The sequence below is a fragment of the Bison bison genome, unplaced genomic scaffold (genome assembly GCF_000754665.1).
Source record: "Bison bison bison isolate TAMUID 2011002044 unplaced genomic scaffold, Bison_UMD1.0 scf7180017864342, whole genome shotgun sequence".
NCBI classification, from domain to species: Eukaryota; Metazoa; Chordata; class Mammalia; order Artiodactyla; family Bovidae; genus Bison; species Bison bison.
Genome location: NW_011494914.1, coordinates 1,202,517 through 1,220,258, shown reverse-complemented (window position 1 = coordinate 1,220,258; position 17,742 = coordinate 1,202,517). Strand labels below are relative to the sequence as shown.

General features: G+C 43.7%; 1 protein-coding gene across 1 annotated transcript in view; it reads left to right on the top strand.

Moving 5' to 3' along the window:
• KIAA0232 (KIAA0232 ortholog) overlaps nt 1–17,742 on the top strand; it is a 71,646-nt gene that overhangs the window by 21,537 nt on the left and 32,367 nt on the right. Inside the window, exons 2-3 of the mRNA XM_010854545.1 lie at nt 1,614–2,112; nt 17,526–17,663. Of these exons, the coding sequence (XP_010852847.1) occupies nt 1,882–2,112; nt 17,526–17,663 (369 nt within the window). The 5' untranslated portion in view covers nt 1,614–1,881. The remainder of the gene's footprint in view (nt 1–1,613; nt 2,113–17,525; nt 17,664–17,742) is intronic.

Genomic DNA, 17,742 nt, shown 5'->3' with positions numbered 1-17,742 from the left:
AGGACTGAACCCAGACCCTCAGCACTGAGAGTGCAGACCCTAACCCCTGGACCGCCAGGGAGTTCCCACATATCCGCTAATTTTGATTAGGTGCCAAATGTGGTAAATTTTATCTTCTTGGGCGCTGGATATTTTTGCATTCCTGTAAATTTCTTGAACTTTGTTTGGGGGCCTTAGTGAAAATAGTTGGAAGCAGTGTGGCCTGTGGGGCCTTGAATTTTAAGATGTACTAGGCAAGTCCAGAGCAGTGTTTACTGTAGGGCTAGTGACTGCCCATTACAGCGTCGAGACCCACTGAGCCCTCTGCCTGATGTGGCCGGAACTGTGAGGTTTTCCAGCCCCGACTGGCGGCAGCAAGCAGTGCCCCCGGCTGTGCTGAGCCCTGGGCCCGTCTCCGCCTGTGCTCTGTGATGACCCTCTCCTGTGTACTGGCCGGGTCCTCGCCTGCGTGCCCCGATCAACACTCTGTGGAAGGTGCAGGAGCAGCCCTTGCCAGTGTCTGCTGATTTCCTCTGGGCAGCTTTCCCCTCCTGGTACATTTTCCCTGTGATCTTCAGCTGCCTTACCTTCTCTCACCTCCTAGAGCCCCTGCTTCAGGTCCCCGCCTCGTCGTGGGGCGCCGTCATTGGATGAGCACTGCCTCGTCTACCTGCTTCAAGTGGTGTCCTGATTGAATGTATTGTTTAATTGGTGATCCTCCTGGCATCCTGAGATCCACACATGTTAAAAGAATTTCGGAAGATGTTTTAATTTTGAGAGTCAGCTGGAAAAGTTTAGCAAGTAAAAACAGAAAATCTTTGCTTTGATTTATCTAGTTTTTATAATTCAGAAAAGACAGTATGGTAAGGAAGATTTTAGAAAGTAGCAGAAGCCATATGACTGTGTTTGCATGGTCAGTCGTGTCCAACTCTTTCTGACCCCATGGACTGAAGCCTGCTAGGCTCCTCTGTCCATGGAATTTTCCAGGGAAGAATACTGGAGTGGGTTATCATTTCCTACTCTAGAGGATCTTCCCGACCCAGAGATCAAACCTGCCTCTCTTGTGTCTCCTGTGTTGGCAGGTGGGTTCTTTACCACTGTGCCACCTGGGAAGCCCAGAATACATTAACCTAGTAATACATTAATCTAGTGATATCGTCCTGGGGTGGATTTAAACCTGTATGTAACATCTAATGTGTAGTTTGAGATGAAATGCAGGAAGCTGAGTCTTAAATTTTTGGTAAGGAGGGTCTGTCTTTCTGGCTTGATGCTCTTACTAGAAATAACTATTGATACATTTTTTAAAAGTCATTTTTGGTAGCCCTCTGATTGTCTGCCAAAATTCCTATAAAAGCTGATCCAATGAGATTTACCTATTACTGTTAGTCTTCATTTTCTAGTGGCATAAATTAATCAGAACTCTAGCATAAAGCATATTATGACTTAATAAAGCCATTGTTAGATTAGTTTGACATGTTGAAAGGGTTAATTTAGTGAGAAAAGCTATTAAAAGAGTGGCCTGTATCACAAGTGATCAGAGAGTCAAACAGGAATCGTTTATTTGGATTTTTTTCAAAAGATCAATAATTTATATCTGTACATAATGCTACCTTTTTTCTCTCTTATTTTTGTAGGTTCTGCTGGAGACTTACATTTGGCCTCGATGTGAAATTAAAGTAGAACATCGTATCTAAATGTATGTTAATATCAGGATGTTGATTCATTGGTCATGCCTGCAGAGGGAAATTCAGTTGTAGATGGCTGACTGCCAGCAGAAATAAATGTTTACCCTAGATGTCCAGCATCTCTCCTTTTTACTGGAGTGAAAATCCCCTCCAGACACCAACAGAACGTCACTGCAGAAAATGCTTCGCATCTTAAGGATGTCAGCCACCTCAGTTCATGCGCCCTGTCTGTGCAGTTGCTGTGGACGATTTACCATCTGAAAGCTCCTCCAGCTCTTACCCAGGCCCCGTATCTGTCTCTGAAATGTCTCTGCTTCATGCTTTGGGTCCCGTGCAGACCTGGCTGGGACAAGAGCTAGAGAAATGTGGCATTGATGCCATGATTTATACTCGATACGTCCTCAGTCTTCTGCTGCATGACAGCTATGACTACGACCTGCAGGAACAGGTATTTACGTGCTGTAAATGTTTTGTGAAAGCTCATGATTGTGTCTGCATGTCTGCATTTTTCCTCCCGAGAGTGCTTTCGTACTCTGGAGCAGGTAGACGGCTGTGGTCCAGAAACTTTTAAGCTGATGAGCCAAGTCACCAAGCACACTGGTGCAGTCACTGTCTCTGAGACTTGATCGACGTTCTGGCAGACTCTGGATCTTCTCGTGGATGGTAGTAGTTAGGTGACCTGCTGCCTTGGAGTAGCACTGCTCCAGAATGTTGGTTTAGGAAAATGAGACATGATGATAACAAGTTTTAATCATTGTGTCTATTAATACTGCTTAACGTTTCAAACTTTAATATTTCATCTCCAACAGTGATGATAAGCTGCTTATTAATCCAAGTGTGTGTTTTGAATCAGGAGAGTTAAAATTTTGATAAAGCATATAACTTTAAATACTCAGTGGATATGAATTTGAGGAAACTCTGGGACATAGTGGTGGACAAAGAGCCTGGCATGCTGCAGTCCCTGGAGTCGCAAAGAGTTGGACACGATTTTGCGACTGAACGATAACCAAATGACCTTAAATGAGCCATTATACATATTACTTGACTTAGGTGCGTAGGTAAATAAAGCAAACAAATCTGTGTTCTTGACAAAGATCTCAACTTTGGTCTCACTCACCAGGAGAAGCTGCTGAGTATGAGGCTTGCTGAAAGGGAAGCAGAGCTCTCAGCACCGAGCAGGTGGTTTCTGAGTGACTGCGGGGCACAGATTTCACCTAAAAGGGAGTGGTTGGGGACTTCCCTGGTGTTCCGGTGGTTAGGACTCTGCGCTTCCATTGCAGAGGCCGCAGGTTCAATCCCTGGTTGGGGAACTAAGATCCCACATGTGGCGAGGTGCAGACAAGCCAAAAAAAAGAGTTGAGTGTTTTGTGGGCAGTTCTTAGTTGTTGTTTTAAACCATTGTTAGGAACACTGAAAGCAGGAACAGACTTTCATTGACACCAGAAACTGGCTTTGACGTTCCGAACCGCAGAGGAGTCTCATAAACACGGGGGCTTCACGGCAAGCCCCGCCCATCACGCGTTGCTGGTGCAGCGTGCTCTTCACTGCTGGGGTTTGCTCGTTCTTTCCACATTTTCCTTGCTTCCAGATTGGCTACTGGCCTGTGTGGTGACAGTTGGGTCAAGTAAGGTTTTGAGGGAGTTGACGTGTAAAAACCTAATCATCAGAAAATGTGTTATTTTGGTGGTCAATAGTTTGTATGATTTTCTTGCCGAAGCTCTATTATTTTCCATCATCTTTCCAGTAAATGTAAATATACTTTTTTAGGGGCAAGTAAAATGTTAAATCCACCAAATAGACTAGAGATCTGTTCAAGAAAATTAGAGATACCAAGGGAACATTTCATGCAGAGGTGAGCACAATAAAGGACAGAAACTGTATGATTCTAACAAAAGGAGAAGGTATTAAGATGTGGCAAGAATACACAGAAAAACTGTAGCAAAATGGTCTTAATGACCTGGATAACTGTGATGGTGTGATCACTCACCTAGAGCCAGACATCCTGAATGTGAAGTCAAGTGGGCCTTAGCATGACTATGAACAAAGCTAATAGAGGTGATGGAATTCCAGCTGAGCGATTTCAAATCCTAAAAGATGATGCTGTGAAAGTGCTGCACTCAATATGCCAGCAAATTTGGAAAACTCAGCAGTGGCCACAGGACTGGAAAAGATAAGTTTTCATCCCAGTCCCAAAAAGCACTGCACAGTTGTACATATTTCACATGCTAACAAGGTAATGCTCAAAATCCTTCAAGCTAGGCTTCAACAGTATGTGAACCAAGAACTTCCAGATGTACAAACTTGATTTAGAAAAGGCAGAGGAACCAGAAATCAAATTGCCAACATCTGTTGGATCATAGAAAAAAAACAGATAATTCCAGAGAAACATCTACTTCTGCTTCATTGACTTCACTAAAGCCTTTGACTGTATAGATCACAACAAACTGTGGAAAATTCTGAAAGAGATGGGAATACCAGACCACCTTACTTGCCTCCTGAGAAACTTGTATGCAAGTCAAGAAGCAACAGTTAGAACTGGACATGGAACAACAGGCTGCTTCATAATTGGGAAAGGAGTACATCAAGGCTATATATTGTCACCCTGATTATTTAACATCTATGCTGAGTACATCATGCGAAATGCTGGGCTGGATGAAGCACAAGCTGGAATCAAGATTGCAGGGAAAAACATCAATAACCTCAGATATGCAGATGACACCGCCTTATGGCAGAAAGTGAAGAAGAACTAAAGAGCCTCTTGATGAAGGTGAAAGAGGAGACTGAAAAAGCTGGCTTAAAGCTCAACATTCAGAAAACTAAGATCATAGCATCTGGTCCCATCACTTCATGACAAACAGATGGGGAAACAATGGAAACAGTGACAGACTTTATATTCTTGGGCTTCAGAATCACTGTGGATGGTGACTGCAGCCATGAAATTAAAAGATGCTTGCTCCTTGGAAGAAAAAGCTATAACAAACCTAGGCAGCATATTTAAAAGCAGAGACGTTGCTTTGCTGACAAAGGTCCGTCTAGTCAAAGCTATGGTTTTTTCAGTAGGCATGTATGGACATGAGAGTTGGACCATAAAAAAGGCTGAGCACCAAAGAATTGATGCTTCCGAACAGTGGTGTTGGAGAAGACTCTTGAGAGTCCCTTGTACGGCAAGGAGATCCAACCAGTCAATCCTAAAGGAAATCAACCCTGAATATTCACTGGTAGGACTGATGTTGATGCCGAAGCTCCAATACTTTGGCCACTTGATGTGAAGAATCAACTTATTGGAAAAGACCCTGATGCTGGTAAAGATTGAAGGCAGGAGGAGAAGGGGTTGACAGAGAATGATATGGTTGGATGACATTATTGACTCATGAGTTTGGGCAAACTCCTGGAGACAGTGAAGGACAGGGAAGCCTGGCATGTCACAAAGAGTCAGAACTGACTGAGCGACTGAACAACGAGCAACAACCAAAGTACAAGAATTAGTATTTCCAGAAATGAGGAAGGTGTTTCTGTTAACTTAGAAATCATATACTTCAGTTGTAAATATATACTCATGCAACAAGTCAGAAGTATTTAAGTGTTAGATGCTGTAGGACATTGAAAGGGAAAAAACGCAGGACTGCTGCTGAGATTCCAGTTGAACACTTAGGTGATCAGAGTTGTCTGTGAACTCCTGAGTTCTTTCTTCACTGTAGGAAGCTGGGGACGGGTCCTGGCCGCCATCAGCACGCTCCGTGTTTGCTCCTCTGGTTCATGTTTAGGACACAGGACAGATAAAGGTCAGTGGAAACAGAGCATGCCGAGAATCACAAGGAGAATCCACTGGGAACCAGAAGGATCCTGAAATCCTTTTCTGCTTGTCCCAGGCTAGTACGGTGCCAATAAGTCTCATGCTGATGGGGAAGGTCATATTGGAAATGTCCTTTCATAGGAGAGGACCCAAGGGTCAGCCAGCCCCTCGGTAACTTTTCCGATCCTCGAGGAGGAGGATATGCTCAGAGTCAGGGCAGGGAGCCACGGAAGGCGCTGAGCTGACCTCCTGTGGCTCAGTCTCCGGCCAGCAGGTGTGCTCGGGAGCCCGCTGTAGGCGACGAGGCATGCCACCTCCCTGGTCCCTGGGTCACACCCACGGTGGCCTCACCCCCCCACCCCCGCCCTGTCCATTGGAGGTCAGGTGACTCCGCCTTGGGGGTGTTTGTTTTCTCACATCTTTTCTCATCCCTCAGTCCTTGAATTAGCCTGACCTTGAAGACGACTAGTTTTAAGGTCATGGCTGCAACTACTGACCTTATTTGTCATGATGAATTCATGGCTTTCTCAGTTTTGGTTAAAAGAAACAGAGCTCCTGAGGTCTAAGAAACAGGTCTGTGCTTGTCCCACCCTCCCTGGACCACCGGGGAGGAAGTGCAGCTGATCAGGCCCTCATCTAGGTCGAGGCTGACAGGCAGCCAGGGTTTTAAGTGTGGCCCTCTGATCTGGGCGGGGCTGGGAGTGCATTGTGGCGTCAGCTGATGCCTGTGTGGTCCTGGGAACAACCGCCTTCTAATGCGTAGAGACTGTAGTTGGGTCACAGTAGTTTTACTTCCACAAGGTTTTCTTCGTTTTTTTTTCCTTTTTGGTTATGATTACCATATTCTGATAAACGTATGCTTAGCTAAACCAGGTATTCAGTATAAACTACTTTTAGCTGTAAGTATAAACCACTTTTCTAATGCATCCTTTCGAGGCCCAGATCACCTTTCTGTGAATGCACTTCTGACAGCTCCTGACGAAAACAGTGTCTTCCAAACTTGACCAGGTTTCTGCTCTTCATTATGGTTATTTGAATGTCTCTCCCAGTAATTTATACGATGTTTAATGGCAGAAATCATATAATCATCTTAAAAATTTTTTGAAATGATTTCAAACATCCGAAGAATTGGAAGAATAGAGCAAAGACTTTCAGTCAGCCCCTTATTGCTAACACGTTCCCACTTTTGCTTATTTCTCCCCTCTGCTTTTGATGCCCATCTCTCCTACATGAATCAGCCTATTATTTGTTGGTTGCATTTTCTCTAAGCCACAGGACAATTATAAAATCCAGGAAATTCACTCCAGCACGTTATGGCCTAGTACACTGCTGATGCTCAGTGATGTCCTCCACTGTAGTTTTTTCCTCGCCTAGGGTCACGCATTGACTTTCGTGGTCACGTCTCTTTATGATTTCTTTTAACCTGGAGTGGTTCCTCCTCTTTCCTTTGTGTCTCATAACGACATTTTTGATGCGTACAGGCCAGTTATCTTGCAGAGTGTCCCCCTATGGGTGCGTCTGCTTCCTCTCATTTAGAGTCCGCTTACGCCTCAGTGGGGAGAAGGCAGTGGCACCTCACTCCAGTACTGTTGCCTGGCAAATCCCATGGTCGGAGGAGCCTGGTGAGCTGCAGTCCATGGGGTCACTAAGAGTCAGGCATGACTGAGTGACTTCCCTTTCACTTTTCACTTTCATGCATTGGAGAAGGAAATGGCAACCCACTCCAGTGTTCTTGCCTGGAGAATCCCAGGGACAGGGGAGCCTGGTGGGCTGCCGTCTATGGGGTCGCACAGAGTCAGACACGACTGAATCGACTTAGCAGTAGCAGCAGCGGTATGCCTCAGGGCAGTGGCATTACACAGGCGGCGAGCCTCCTTCTTGGTGCGTCACGGCAGACAGCACGCAACACCAGTCTGTCTCACTCTGGTGGACGCTGACTTTGGTTCCACTGGTGGCCGCCAGGTTTCTGCACTACGAAGCTGAGCCCCTCGCTGTGTGGTTTTCAGGTCACCAGTTCAGAGGAGACTTGATGAGCTTACGTCCATGGATGGCTCCCACCTGGATCCGTTGTTACTCTGATGGTCACGAAATGGTGATTCTTTGTCTGACTCAGTTATGCCTGCTCCTTCAGTCGTCAATGTTCTGCTTGCAAGGGCCTTCATCTTCTTAGCGTTCGTGTTCCTGTGGTGTAGAGAGCAGACCTCAGGCCAGGTGCAGTGCCGCCGGCCGCTTCCCGCCATGTCTTGAATTGGTTTACTTTTTAAAAGAGGGTATTTGTTTGTTTACCTGTTTAGTTAGGTGTTTATTTGGCTTGTCTTAGCCTCAGTCTTTCTTTGACCACCATATTTAAAAAGAAACCTCCCATTCTCAGTCTTGTTTTCTGCTTTATTTTTCTTCATAACACTTGTTTAACCAGTGAAGTTGCTCAGTTGTGTCCGACTCTGCGACCCCATGGACTTTGGCCCACCAGGCTCTTCCATCCGTGGAATTTTCCAGGCAAGAATACTGGAGTGGGTTGCCATTTCCTTCTCCAGGGGATCTTCCCGACCCAGGGATCGAACCCAGGTCTCCCGCATTACGGGCAGATGCTTTACTGTCTGAGCCACCAGGAAGCCCGTGACACTTGTTACTGCCCAGAATTGTGGGATTGTTGGCCGTGTTTTCTGTCTGTCTGTAAGCCTCCTCCGCTGGGATATACAGTTCACAGAGCTAGGGACCTTGCTTGCCATGTTTTCTGCTGTATTCGTAGCCCTTGAGACAATTCATGGGATGCAGGAAAGGCTCAGATGTTTATTAAAGAAAGGAACAGACGTGTGCTTCTTTCTCAGGCGTGTGACTTGTGTGTGGGTCGGGAGGGGAGCATGGTGGAGGTGAGTGCAGAGGCCGTAGCTGCACGCTGGGGCCTGCCCTTCAGAGAAGCTACTGAAGTTTCTTCCCTCCTCAGCACTGCCATCTCTCCTATCTTGAACTGTACACATTTCCGTGGTATCATATGCACTCATAATGTTATGCAGCCATCATCCGTCTCTGAACCCTTTTCATCTCATAAAATGGAAGCTTTACAAAATTCCCCCTTCCCCCAGCCCCAGGCAACCACCATCATATCGGTTGGCCAAAAGGTTTGTTGAGGGTTTTTTCCCCAAAAATGTTAAAGTAAACTCTAGTGAACTTTTTGGCCAACCCAATGCTTTCTGTCTTTATGATTTTTGACTACTCTTAAGGACCTCTTATCAATGGAGTCATGTGATATTTATTTGTTTCTTTGTGACCAACTTATTTCACTGTGCATCACGTCCTCAGGGTTCATCCGTATTGCAGCAGGTGTCAGAATCTCCTTCCTTTTTAAGGCCAAGTAGTAGTCTATCATCGGAGAAGGCAATGGTGCCCCACTCCAGTACTCTTGCCTGAAAAATCCCATGGACGGAGGAGCCTGGTGGGCTGCAGTCCATGGGGTCACTTAAGAGTCGGACTCGATTGAGCGACTTCACTTTTCACTTTCATGCATTGGAGAAGGAAATGGCAACCCACTCCAGTGTTCTTGCCTGGAGAATCCCAGGGATGGGGGAGCCTGGTGGGCTGCCATCTATGGGGTCACACAGAGTCGGACACGACTGAAGCGACGCAGCAGCAGCAGCAGCAGTATTCTATCATACGGATATGCCACATTTTGCATATCCATCCATCCAACAGTGGACACTCGGGTTTCTCGCATGTTGAAGCTACTGTGAGCAGTACTGTTGTATGAACGCAGGTGGGCGAATATCTCATCAAGACGCCGCTTTCAGCTTTGGGAGGTATTTGTCCGGAAGTGGAACTGCTGGACCTGTGGTGGTTCTGCTTTCACGTGAGCTGCACTCTGGTGCACTCCCACCAGTGGTGAATGGGGTTCCGTTTCTCCACATCCTCACCAGCACTTGTTCTGTCCTGTTGGTTTGTTAGTTTTTCACAGTAGTCATCCTAATCGGTATCTTGTAGGTTTCACTTACATTTCCCTGATGAGTAATGATGTTGAGCATCTCTTCATTTGTTTATTGGCCATTCGTGTATCTTCTTTGGAGACTCTCAAGTCTTTTTCCCGTTTTTGAATCTCTCTTTGTTGTTGCATCTTAGGTATTCTCTACAGGTTTTGGATACTAACCCCTTATCGGATATGTGGTTTGTGGATATTTCCCCCTCCTTGGGGTTTGCCTTTTCACTCTCTTCATAGTGTCTTTCATTGCACTAAATTTAAAAAACTTAATGAGCCCAGTTTGTCTGCTTTTTCTTTTGTTACCTGTGTCTTTGGTGTCATATCCAAGAAATCTTTGCCCAGCATTTCTAAGTTTTAGCTTTTGCGTATAGGTCTTTGATCCGTTTTGAATTAACTTTTATATACGTTGTGGGTTAAGAGTCAAATTTCCTTCTTTTGCATGTGGTTATCTAGTTTTCCCAGCATCATTTGTTGACAAGACTGCCCTGTCCTCATTGAATGGCCTTGACACCCTTGTGAAAAACATTTTGAGCATGACTGTAAGGGTCTGTTACTTGGCTCTCTGTTCTAGTCATTGGTCTGTATGTCTGTCTTTATACCAGTACCTCACTGTCTCGATTTCTGTCTCTTTGTCACAGTTTCTTGTCTCTTTTTTGGCTTCTCCATGTGCTATGTGGGATCTTAGTTCGCTGACCAGGGATAAAACTCCAGCCACCTGCATTGGAAGTACAGAGTCTGCACTGGAAGTACAGAAGACCACTGGACTACCAGGAGAGCCCCAGTTTCAGTTTCTTTTAAATCCCTTAATTAATTGTATCTTCTCCCTCAGAGTCCATCATTCTACAAATGTAGCTGGATTACTGCATTTTCTATTTTTGCCTACAGGTTGAGAAAGAATAATCCTAGAACTAATTGCTCGTTGAGATGGATCATTTCTGTATTCAGCAGAACTTTTTGTTCTTTTAGCCCACTTGTAAAGTACTTTGCGGTATATCCCCATTAGCTTAGCATTTCACGGCTTGGAAAGGCTAGCATTTGCAGTGTTTTCCTTTACCATAATCTTTAACAATAGCAACTGACCCATCCTGTGTTCCTCAGGCGTCTTGCTGCATATACTGTATTTCAACAACCATTCACTTAACAGACATTAAATTAACTTTATACATAAGGAGTAGGAGTTAGTAATAATGGTGGGTGCACAAGTTCATGTCCGCAAACTCCCTCAGATACCATAGTAAAAAGGGTGGGGTTTTTCAGTAAAATCTTTTCATGCAATAGAGAAGATGGTCTGACTAGAAATACTGCATTTAGTGCACATTTATAGGTTTTTACTCACCACGTGAGTGCCCATGACATGCTGGGCATTGATGGCGGCAGGATGGTGGAGATGACTGGGGATGGGCCCTGAGAGACAGCTGCCAGGTTAGGGGTCCCTGCCACGCTCTGGCTGCAGAGTCTGGAGCAGAACAGTCTTGAAACAAACGAGCGGTCGAAGAGGCAGCAGGGCCTGATGTTGGGGAGGCCCGGGGGGGGGGGGTGGCGGGGAGGGGTGCAGTGAAGGGTGGGAGGAGATCAGCCTGAGAAGGGTGAGCAGGAAGCAGGTTCGCAAGAACCTGTCATTGTGCTCCACTGGGGGATGGATATTTTAGTCCCAGAGACAAGACCACCTGCTGCTGTATTTAGTCAGCAGTGCCAAATGGCAGCATTGTGGTGGGTGAGCTGGGTTGGGCAACTGAAAGCAGGAAGGCCAGTGATGAACATGTTGTCTGATGACCTAGTAGGAAAAAAAGGATGTACTTAAGGTGACATTATGCTCATTTAATTTGTGCTACTCACTGAGAGGCAATTTACAGTTCCTTTGAGCTGTTAGAAGTGAATTTATTACTGAGGCCTCTCTTCAAATTCTAGCTGCATCTTTCATTCACACGCAGTCACAAATCTGGCATACATTGGATTAATTGGGAAGGAATGTCATATATCTAGAAGTCCGGAATCAGGACTGCCCCCGCCTGGTTCAGCAGAGCTTCCCTGGGTGTCCTCAGGGCATCCGCTTGGCACCCCTCCCCGCCCCCGCCTCCCCTTGGTTCTGCAGCTTGGTTCTGCAGCTACTCCCCAGGGCTGGAGGGCACAAGAAGGTGAGCATCACATTTGGCAGACGTTCTGTGCACACGCTGTGGTTTTTCCAGTGGTCGTGTATGGATGTGCGAATTGGACCATAAAGAAAGCTGAGCACCGAATAATTGATGGTTTTGAACTGTGGTGTTGGAAAAGACTCTTGAGAATCCCTTGGACAGCAAGACAATCCAACCAGTCCATCCTAAAGGAAATCAGTCCTGAATATTCATTGGAAGGACTGATGTTGAAGCTGAAACTCCAATACTTTGGCCACCTGATGCGAAGAGCTGACTCATTCAGACCCTGATGATGGGAAAGATTGAAGGAAGGAGGGGAAGGGGACAACAGAGGAGATGGTTGGATGGCATCTCCGACTCAATGGACATGAGTTTGAGTTCACTCCGGGAGTTGGTGATGGACAAGGAGACCTGGCGTGCTGCAGGCCATGGGGTCGCAAAGAGTCTAAGCGACTGAACTGAACTGAACCACAGGCTCCAGAGGGTGTGGTCCCTGCGTTCCCAGCAGAAACCTTTCTGGGCAGGGGAGGTGCTTTATTTAAACTGCTCACTTCTGATTGGTCATCTGCCTCTCAGCCAATCCTGTGGCCAGACGCTTGAAACGAGCTTATTACTATTCAGCCAATCAGGGCGCAGAGCTGGGAGGAGCCTTAGTCCCATTCAGGCGCTGGTGGTTCTGGAGTTCCAGGACTGCTAAGGGGAAGCAGTGGGCGACGACAGCAGACATCAGTGATCCCAGCTGTATTTCAGAATGTTGTGTTCTTTTTCTTCCTCCAGCTCTCAATTGCCTTTGTGATAGAAGACAGCAAGACAAAGTCAATCAAAACTCTAGCTTTAAGTTCCCTCGCGATAGTGTCCAAAGAAGTACCTAATAATAGGTTCTCGGCCGTAGCTTCTTTGGGGACTTGATAATTGCGTTTTATCTTCAGGGTTATGACTTTGAAAAATCATAAGTTGGTGTAGTGAATTCATTGTTGATCAGTCGCTCAGTCATGTCCGAGTCTTTGGCGACCGCATGGACTGCAGCATGCCAGGCTTTACCGAGTCTACCTACTGCATGTTCTGCACACGCTTAATGTTATATGTTCGTGTCCAAGTGGACTTTTAATGAGTTTGCAGCATAGAAAATATAACAATAGAAGTATAGAGCTTCTTTTACACTGTTCTTTTAAAACCTGATTGCTAGTTTAATTCTAAAGGTTAATAAGTCATAATACATTCACAGAGTACATGAAGCCCGAAAATAGAAAAGGGGAGCTCTCAAATATAGTAAGTGGGAAGAGCAGAATACAGAACAGTTGTCGCTTATGCTAGCGTGTGTATAGCTTTACCTATAGACTTGATGCTGTTTCTTCATGAATTCAGCCTAAAATCACAAGGCAAAATAGCACTTAAATGAAAATTTGTAATATGGTAGACTCACTCTGGAGAAGGCAATGGCACCCCACTCCAGCACTCTTGCCTGGAAAATCCCATGGATGGGGGAGCCTGGTAGGCTGCCGTCCATGGGGTCGCTAAGAGTCAGACACGACTAAGCGACTTCACTTTCAGTTTTCACTTTCACGCATTGGAGAAGGAAATGGCAACCCACTCCAGTGTTCTTGCCTGGAGAATCCCAGGGATTGGGGAGCCTGGTGGGCTGCCGTCTGTGGGGTCGCACAGAGTCGGACATGACTGAAGCGACTTAGCAGCAGCAGCAGACTCACTCTAACAGCTAACGTTGCTTGAGTCACAATTAATGTCAGGTTGCATCATTCATTATGTCAAAAGTTAAAACAAGAAGCAAAACCTCCATTCCCGCACAAATCTGCACTGGGTATGTTGTGCAGTTCCAGCAGCATCTTTCATGCCTTAACACAGTGCAGAGGAAAATGTCTTATTTTGGAATCTGTAACGGTTCGATGCAAAGCTCCCACTTCACTTTCACTTGGGAGTGATTGATCTGCAATGTGATAACACGTTGAAAAGGTACATATCAAGAGAGGAAGCGAGCAGAATTTTATAAATGCCTTCTAAGCAACAAATAGTTTCCATTAAACCCATGCCTGTTGATTAATACCAGTATTCGGCAGTATCTATTTGTGTGAAAAGGCATTTTCAAAGATGAGATACATAAAATCTTACAAATCAGCATTAACAGGACAGTTAGGTAAGGGGGGAAAAGTCATCAGGTTGGAAAGGAAGAACGAAAACTCTTTCTAATGACTTGATGTAGTGTTATATAGTAGAAAATCCTAAGGAAGGAAATTAGAAAAATTCCATTTACAGTAGAATCAAAAAGAATTAAATTACTAGGAATAAGTTTAACAAAAGAAGTCAAGACTTGCACAGTAAAAGTTACAAACATCATTGACAGAAATCAAAGAAAACCTAATAAATAGAAAAGCATTCCATATTCATAGTCGGAAAGCTTAATATCCATAAAGTTTCAGTGCTCACTAAGCTGATCTGCAGGTTCAAGGCAACCCGTGTCAGAATCCCAGCTGCCTTTGTTGCAGAAATTGGCAAGCCAATCCTGAAATTCATGCAAAATGCAAGGGATCCAGAGTAGCCAAAAGAATTTGAAAAAGAACAAAGTTGGAGGACTCACACTTCCAATTTTAAAACCTACTGCACGGCCCCTGTAAGCAAGACAGTTGATCCTGGCCTGCATGTGACTGGGTGTATGTAACAGAACTGAGAGTTCAAAAATAAACCTTTGTAATTTCCAACTAGACCCTTCAGTGGGCAAAGAAACACCTTCAGTAAAATGTGCTGGGACAACAGGGCAACCGTGTGTAAAAGAATGAAGTTGGACTCCTGCCTCATACCACATGTAAATATTAAGTCAAAATGGGTTACCGGCTGAAATGTAAGAAATGAAACTGTAAAACTTGGGAGAAGACATGACTTGGGTTAGGCAGTGATTCTCTAGATAAGGTACCAAAGCACAAACAGCCAAAGAGGACATCAGTGAATTGACTTCATCACAGTGAAAAGCTTTTATACGTAAAAGGACATCATCAAGAAAGTGAATAGACAAGCCTGGTGTCTCTTCAGAAGGTTGAACCCTAGAGTTAACCATGTGACCCAGCAGTTCCACTCCTAGATATATCCCCAGCAAGACTGGAAATGTATGTCCCTAGAAAAACTTTATTTGAATGTTCATAGCTGTGTTATTCACATTAGCCAAAAGGTGAGAAGAATTCAGATGTCCCTCAGTGGATGAATGGATAAACAAAATGTGGTGCATCCATGCACTGAAACATTGGTCATAAAAGAGGATGAAGTACTGATGGTATGCCACAACATGCTTGAGCCTTTCAGGTATTACACTGAGCAAGAGCAACCAGGCAGGAAAAGAAGTGGATTGTGTAATTTCATTTATACGAAATACCCAGCACAGGAAAATCCATAGAGACAGCAGGTTAGTAGTTACCAGTGAGCTGGGAGAGAAAGGAGATGGGACCTGACTGCTGGTGGGCGCAGGGCTTCCAATTGGGGTGATGAAAAATGTTTTAAAATAATGATTTTGCATTACCCTGTGAATTATACCCAAAACCCCTGAATTGTATATTTAAAAAGTAAATTCTGTGGTATGTGACAGACGAAGCAAGTACCAGACACTTGTTCTAGGCGAAGAGCTATAGGAACTCTTTTCATTTCTCTATTTTTGACTTACAAATTTTCCATTAAAAAAAAAAAAAAACAACTTTTGACTGTTCAGGGAGTCTGACCTACAAGAAAAATTGTAGACTCCTCTCCTGTTCACCAAGAGTCAGGCTCCTTGGTGGTCTCTTCGTACATTTTTCTCAGACATTTGAATGCACATTAACAGGTGTGTGTGTTTACTTGAACCCAAAATGAAATCATACTGTTGTATGAACACCTTGTCTCATATATGTTGGGAATAGCTTCTCATGTCAGTGGGTGTGCTTCATAATCTCCTTAACAGCTGTGTCTTACTGCCTGGTCAGTTATAACTCGTGCACCAAGTCCTCCTCGCTTGACATTTAAGTTGTTTGTCCATGTTTGCTGTTGAGAACTATATGATGAACATCACTATAGCAAAATCTGTGCACATTTTGGTGTGTTTTTTTTTAGGCTAAATTTCCAGAAGTAGAGTTATTGATCAGAAGTGCATATTCGTGTTTAAGACATTGGATGTGTATTGTCAAACTGCCCTCCCGGAGGACCGTGTGTCCATGTGAATTTTGAAAGTCCCTCTGTCTGTCTATGAAAACTTTATTTGGACCTTTAAATGTGTTATTACTCCTGCTGAGCTTAAATATGGCTTCAGTAGAGAAACGTGTTCATAATGCTTGGTAAAGGGAAAGCCAGTCTCAGCAACTGAAACAGAAAAGAGCTCTGTCCTGAGTAATTACACAGAAGTTTTCTACCTTTACTTTATACACCCTGAGCAGCAGAGCCAGATTATGACGGTTCTCCGCCTTCAGAAGCTTTGGCTCTCCATTGTCATGGGTCTGTTCCCATTCTGTGAAAGGACAAGCTCTATCTCCAGAAGATATCACTGATAAGAAATGTCAGTGTCAGGCTTTAGATGTCATGTAGCCAAACATTAGATAAGCTGGAACAGACTTGAGAGCTCTCACTTGGCCATCAGGCACATTTTCCCTTGGCAAATGGAATCGACACCACTCAGCCAGAAAATGGTTTTTGGATTCATGAGATCATCAGACGTGCCCAAGAAATTACGTAAAAAGTATGTTAATTACAATGTGTATGGAGAGAAGGGTCCTCCCACTCTTTACCTGGTGTTAGAAAAGTAATTTTTATGTATTTGATCAAAGTAAAGACTAGATAGACAGTTGATGGTATATGAATTTGATCCTTAAAGATCTTTTGAATTAATTATTATTGTGCTTTTCCTTCTTTATTCCAGCTCATTCATTAATTCATATCCATTTCCTGAGGGCTTACGGTAGGCCAGATATTCTTTGGAGTAGTTTTCTTAATTTGCCTTAGTCTTTCTTTCTAATCTTTTTTTTTTTTCCTAACTTGTTGTATGTCCATTGGTTTTAATAATAACTTACCAAATGAAAGGCAAAGTGAAATAGCCGAGCAATTAAAAATATTCAAGTCCCCGTTTAGGGAAGTGAAGTAAACCTATTGGAATATTATGTAGCCAAAGAATTTGTAGTAACATGCAGGTAATTTTTACAATATAAGTTAAGTGCAAAATTATACAGACAGTGTGAATTCAATCATGCTTTTTCTTTTTTAAGTGTGTGAAAATTGTTCTAATTTTCACTGGTGGTAGGATCATGGAAGATTTGCTTTCTTCCTATTTTTCAAATTTTCCTTAGTTTTTATAACAGGCATATATAATCAAGGGGAAAATAAGAATACTAACATAGAATATTTTATATCTGTTGCTTTCTGAACTGCAAGATATAGAAATAGGAATGAACCATCCAACTGTTAAATGTTAAAATCTGTTAGTAAGGGACTTCCCTAGCTGTCCAGGGGTTAGGACTTTGCCCTTCTACTGCAGGGGGCCATGGGTTTGGAGATCCCGCATGTCATGTGGCATGGCCAAAAAAAAAAAAAAAGCTAGTAATATGAACACTTGCTATTGACAGGTGGGAAGTACAGAAAAGAGGACATTTGTGTGTATAGTTTTTTATACTGAAATTTAAATAACACTGAAATTTGCATATGAATGAGTTGTTTATTAGCATTTCCTACAAACATAAATGGGTGAGATTTATTGAGATCATAAATCCTAAACAATAATCTAATACTAATCTCAGTAATAGGTATTAAAATGATGGATTATCCTGAATAGTCTGGTTGATTATTCATTACTGTTCTGATTGACATCGTTCTATGGCCTCATAATTTATTAATGTGTACCAACTTGTGAATGAAGATATTTGTAGAGGAAATGTGTATGTAAGTATGTGGGAAATAATAAGTGTTTGAAACTATGTTGATCATTGAATCTGGTCTTAATTTTATTTCAGGAGAATGACATCTTCCTGGGCTGGGAAAAAGGAGCTTATAAGAAATGGGGAAAGAGTAAGAAGAAGTGCTCAGATCTAACTCTTGAAGAAATGAAAAAACAGGCCGCTGTCCAGTGTCTTCGATCTGCTTCTGATGAAGTGAGTTTACATTTGGTTTCTAATACTTAGGGGAGAAAAAGGGGGGAGGTGTTTCATAAAAGTTTATAAATAATAAATC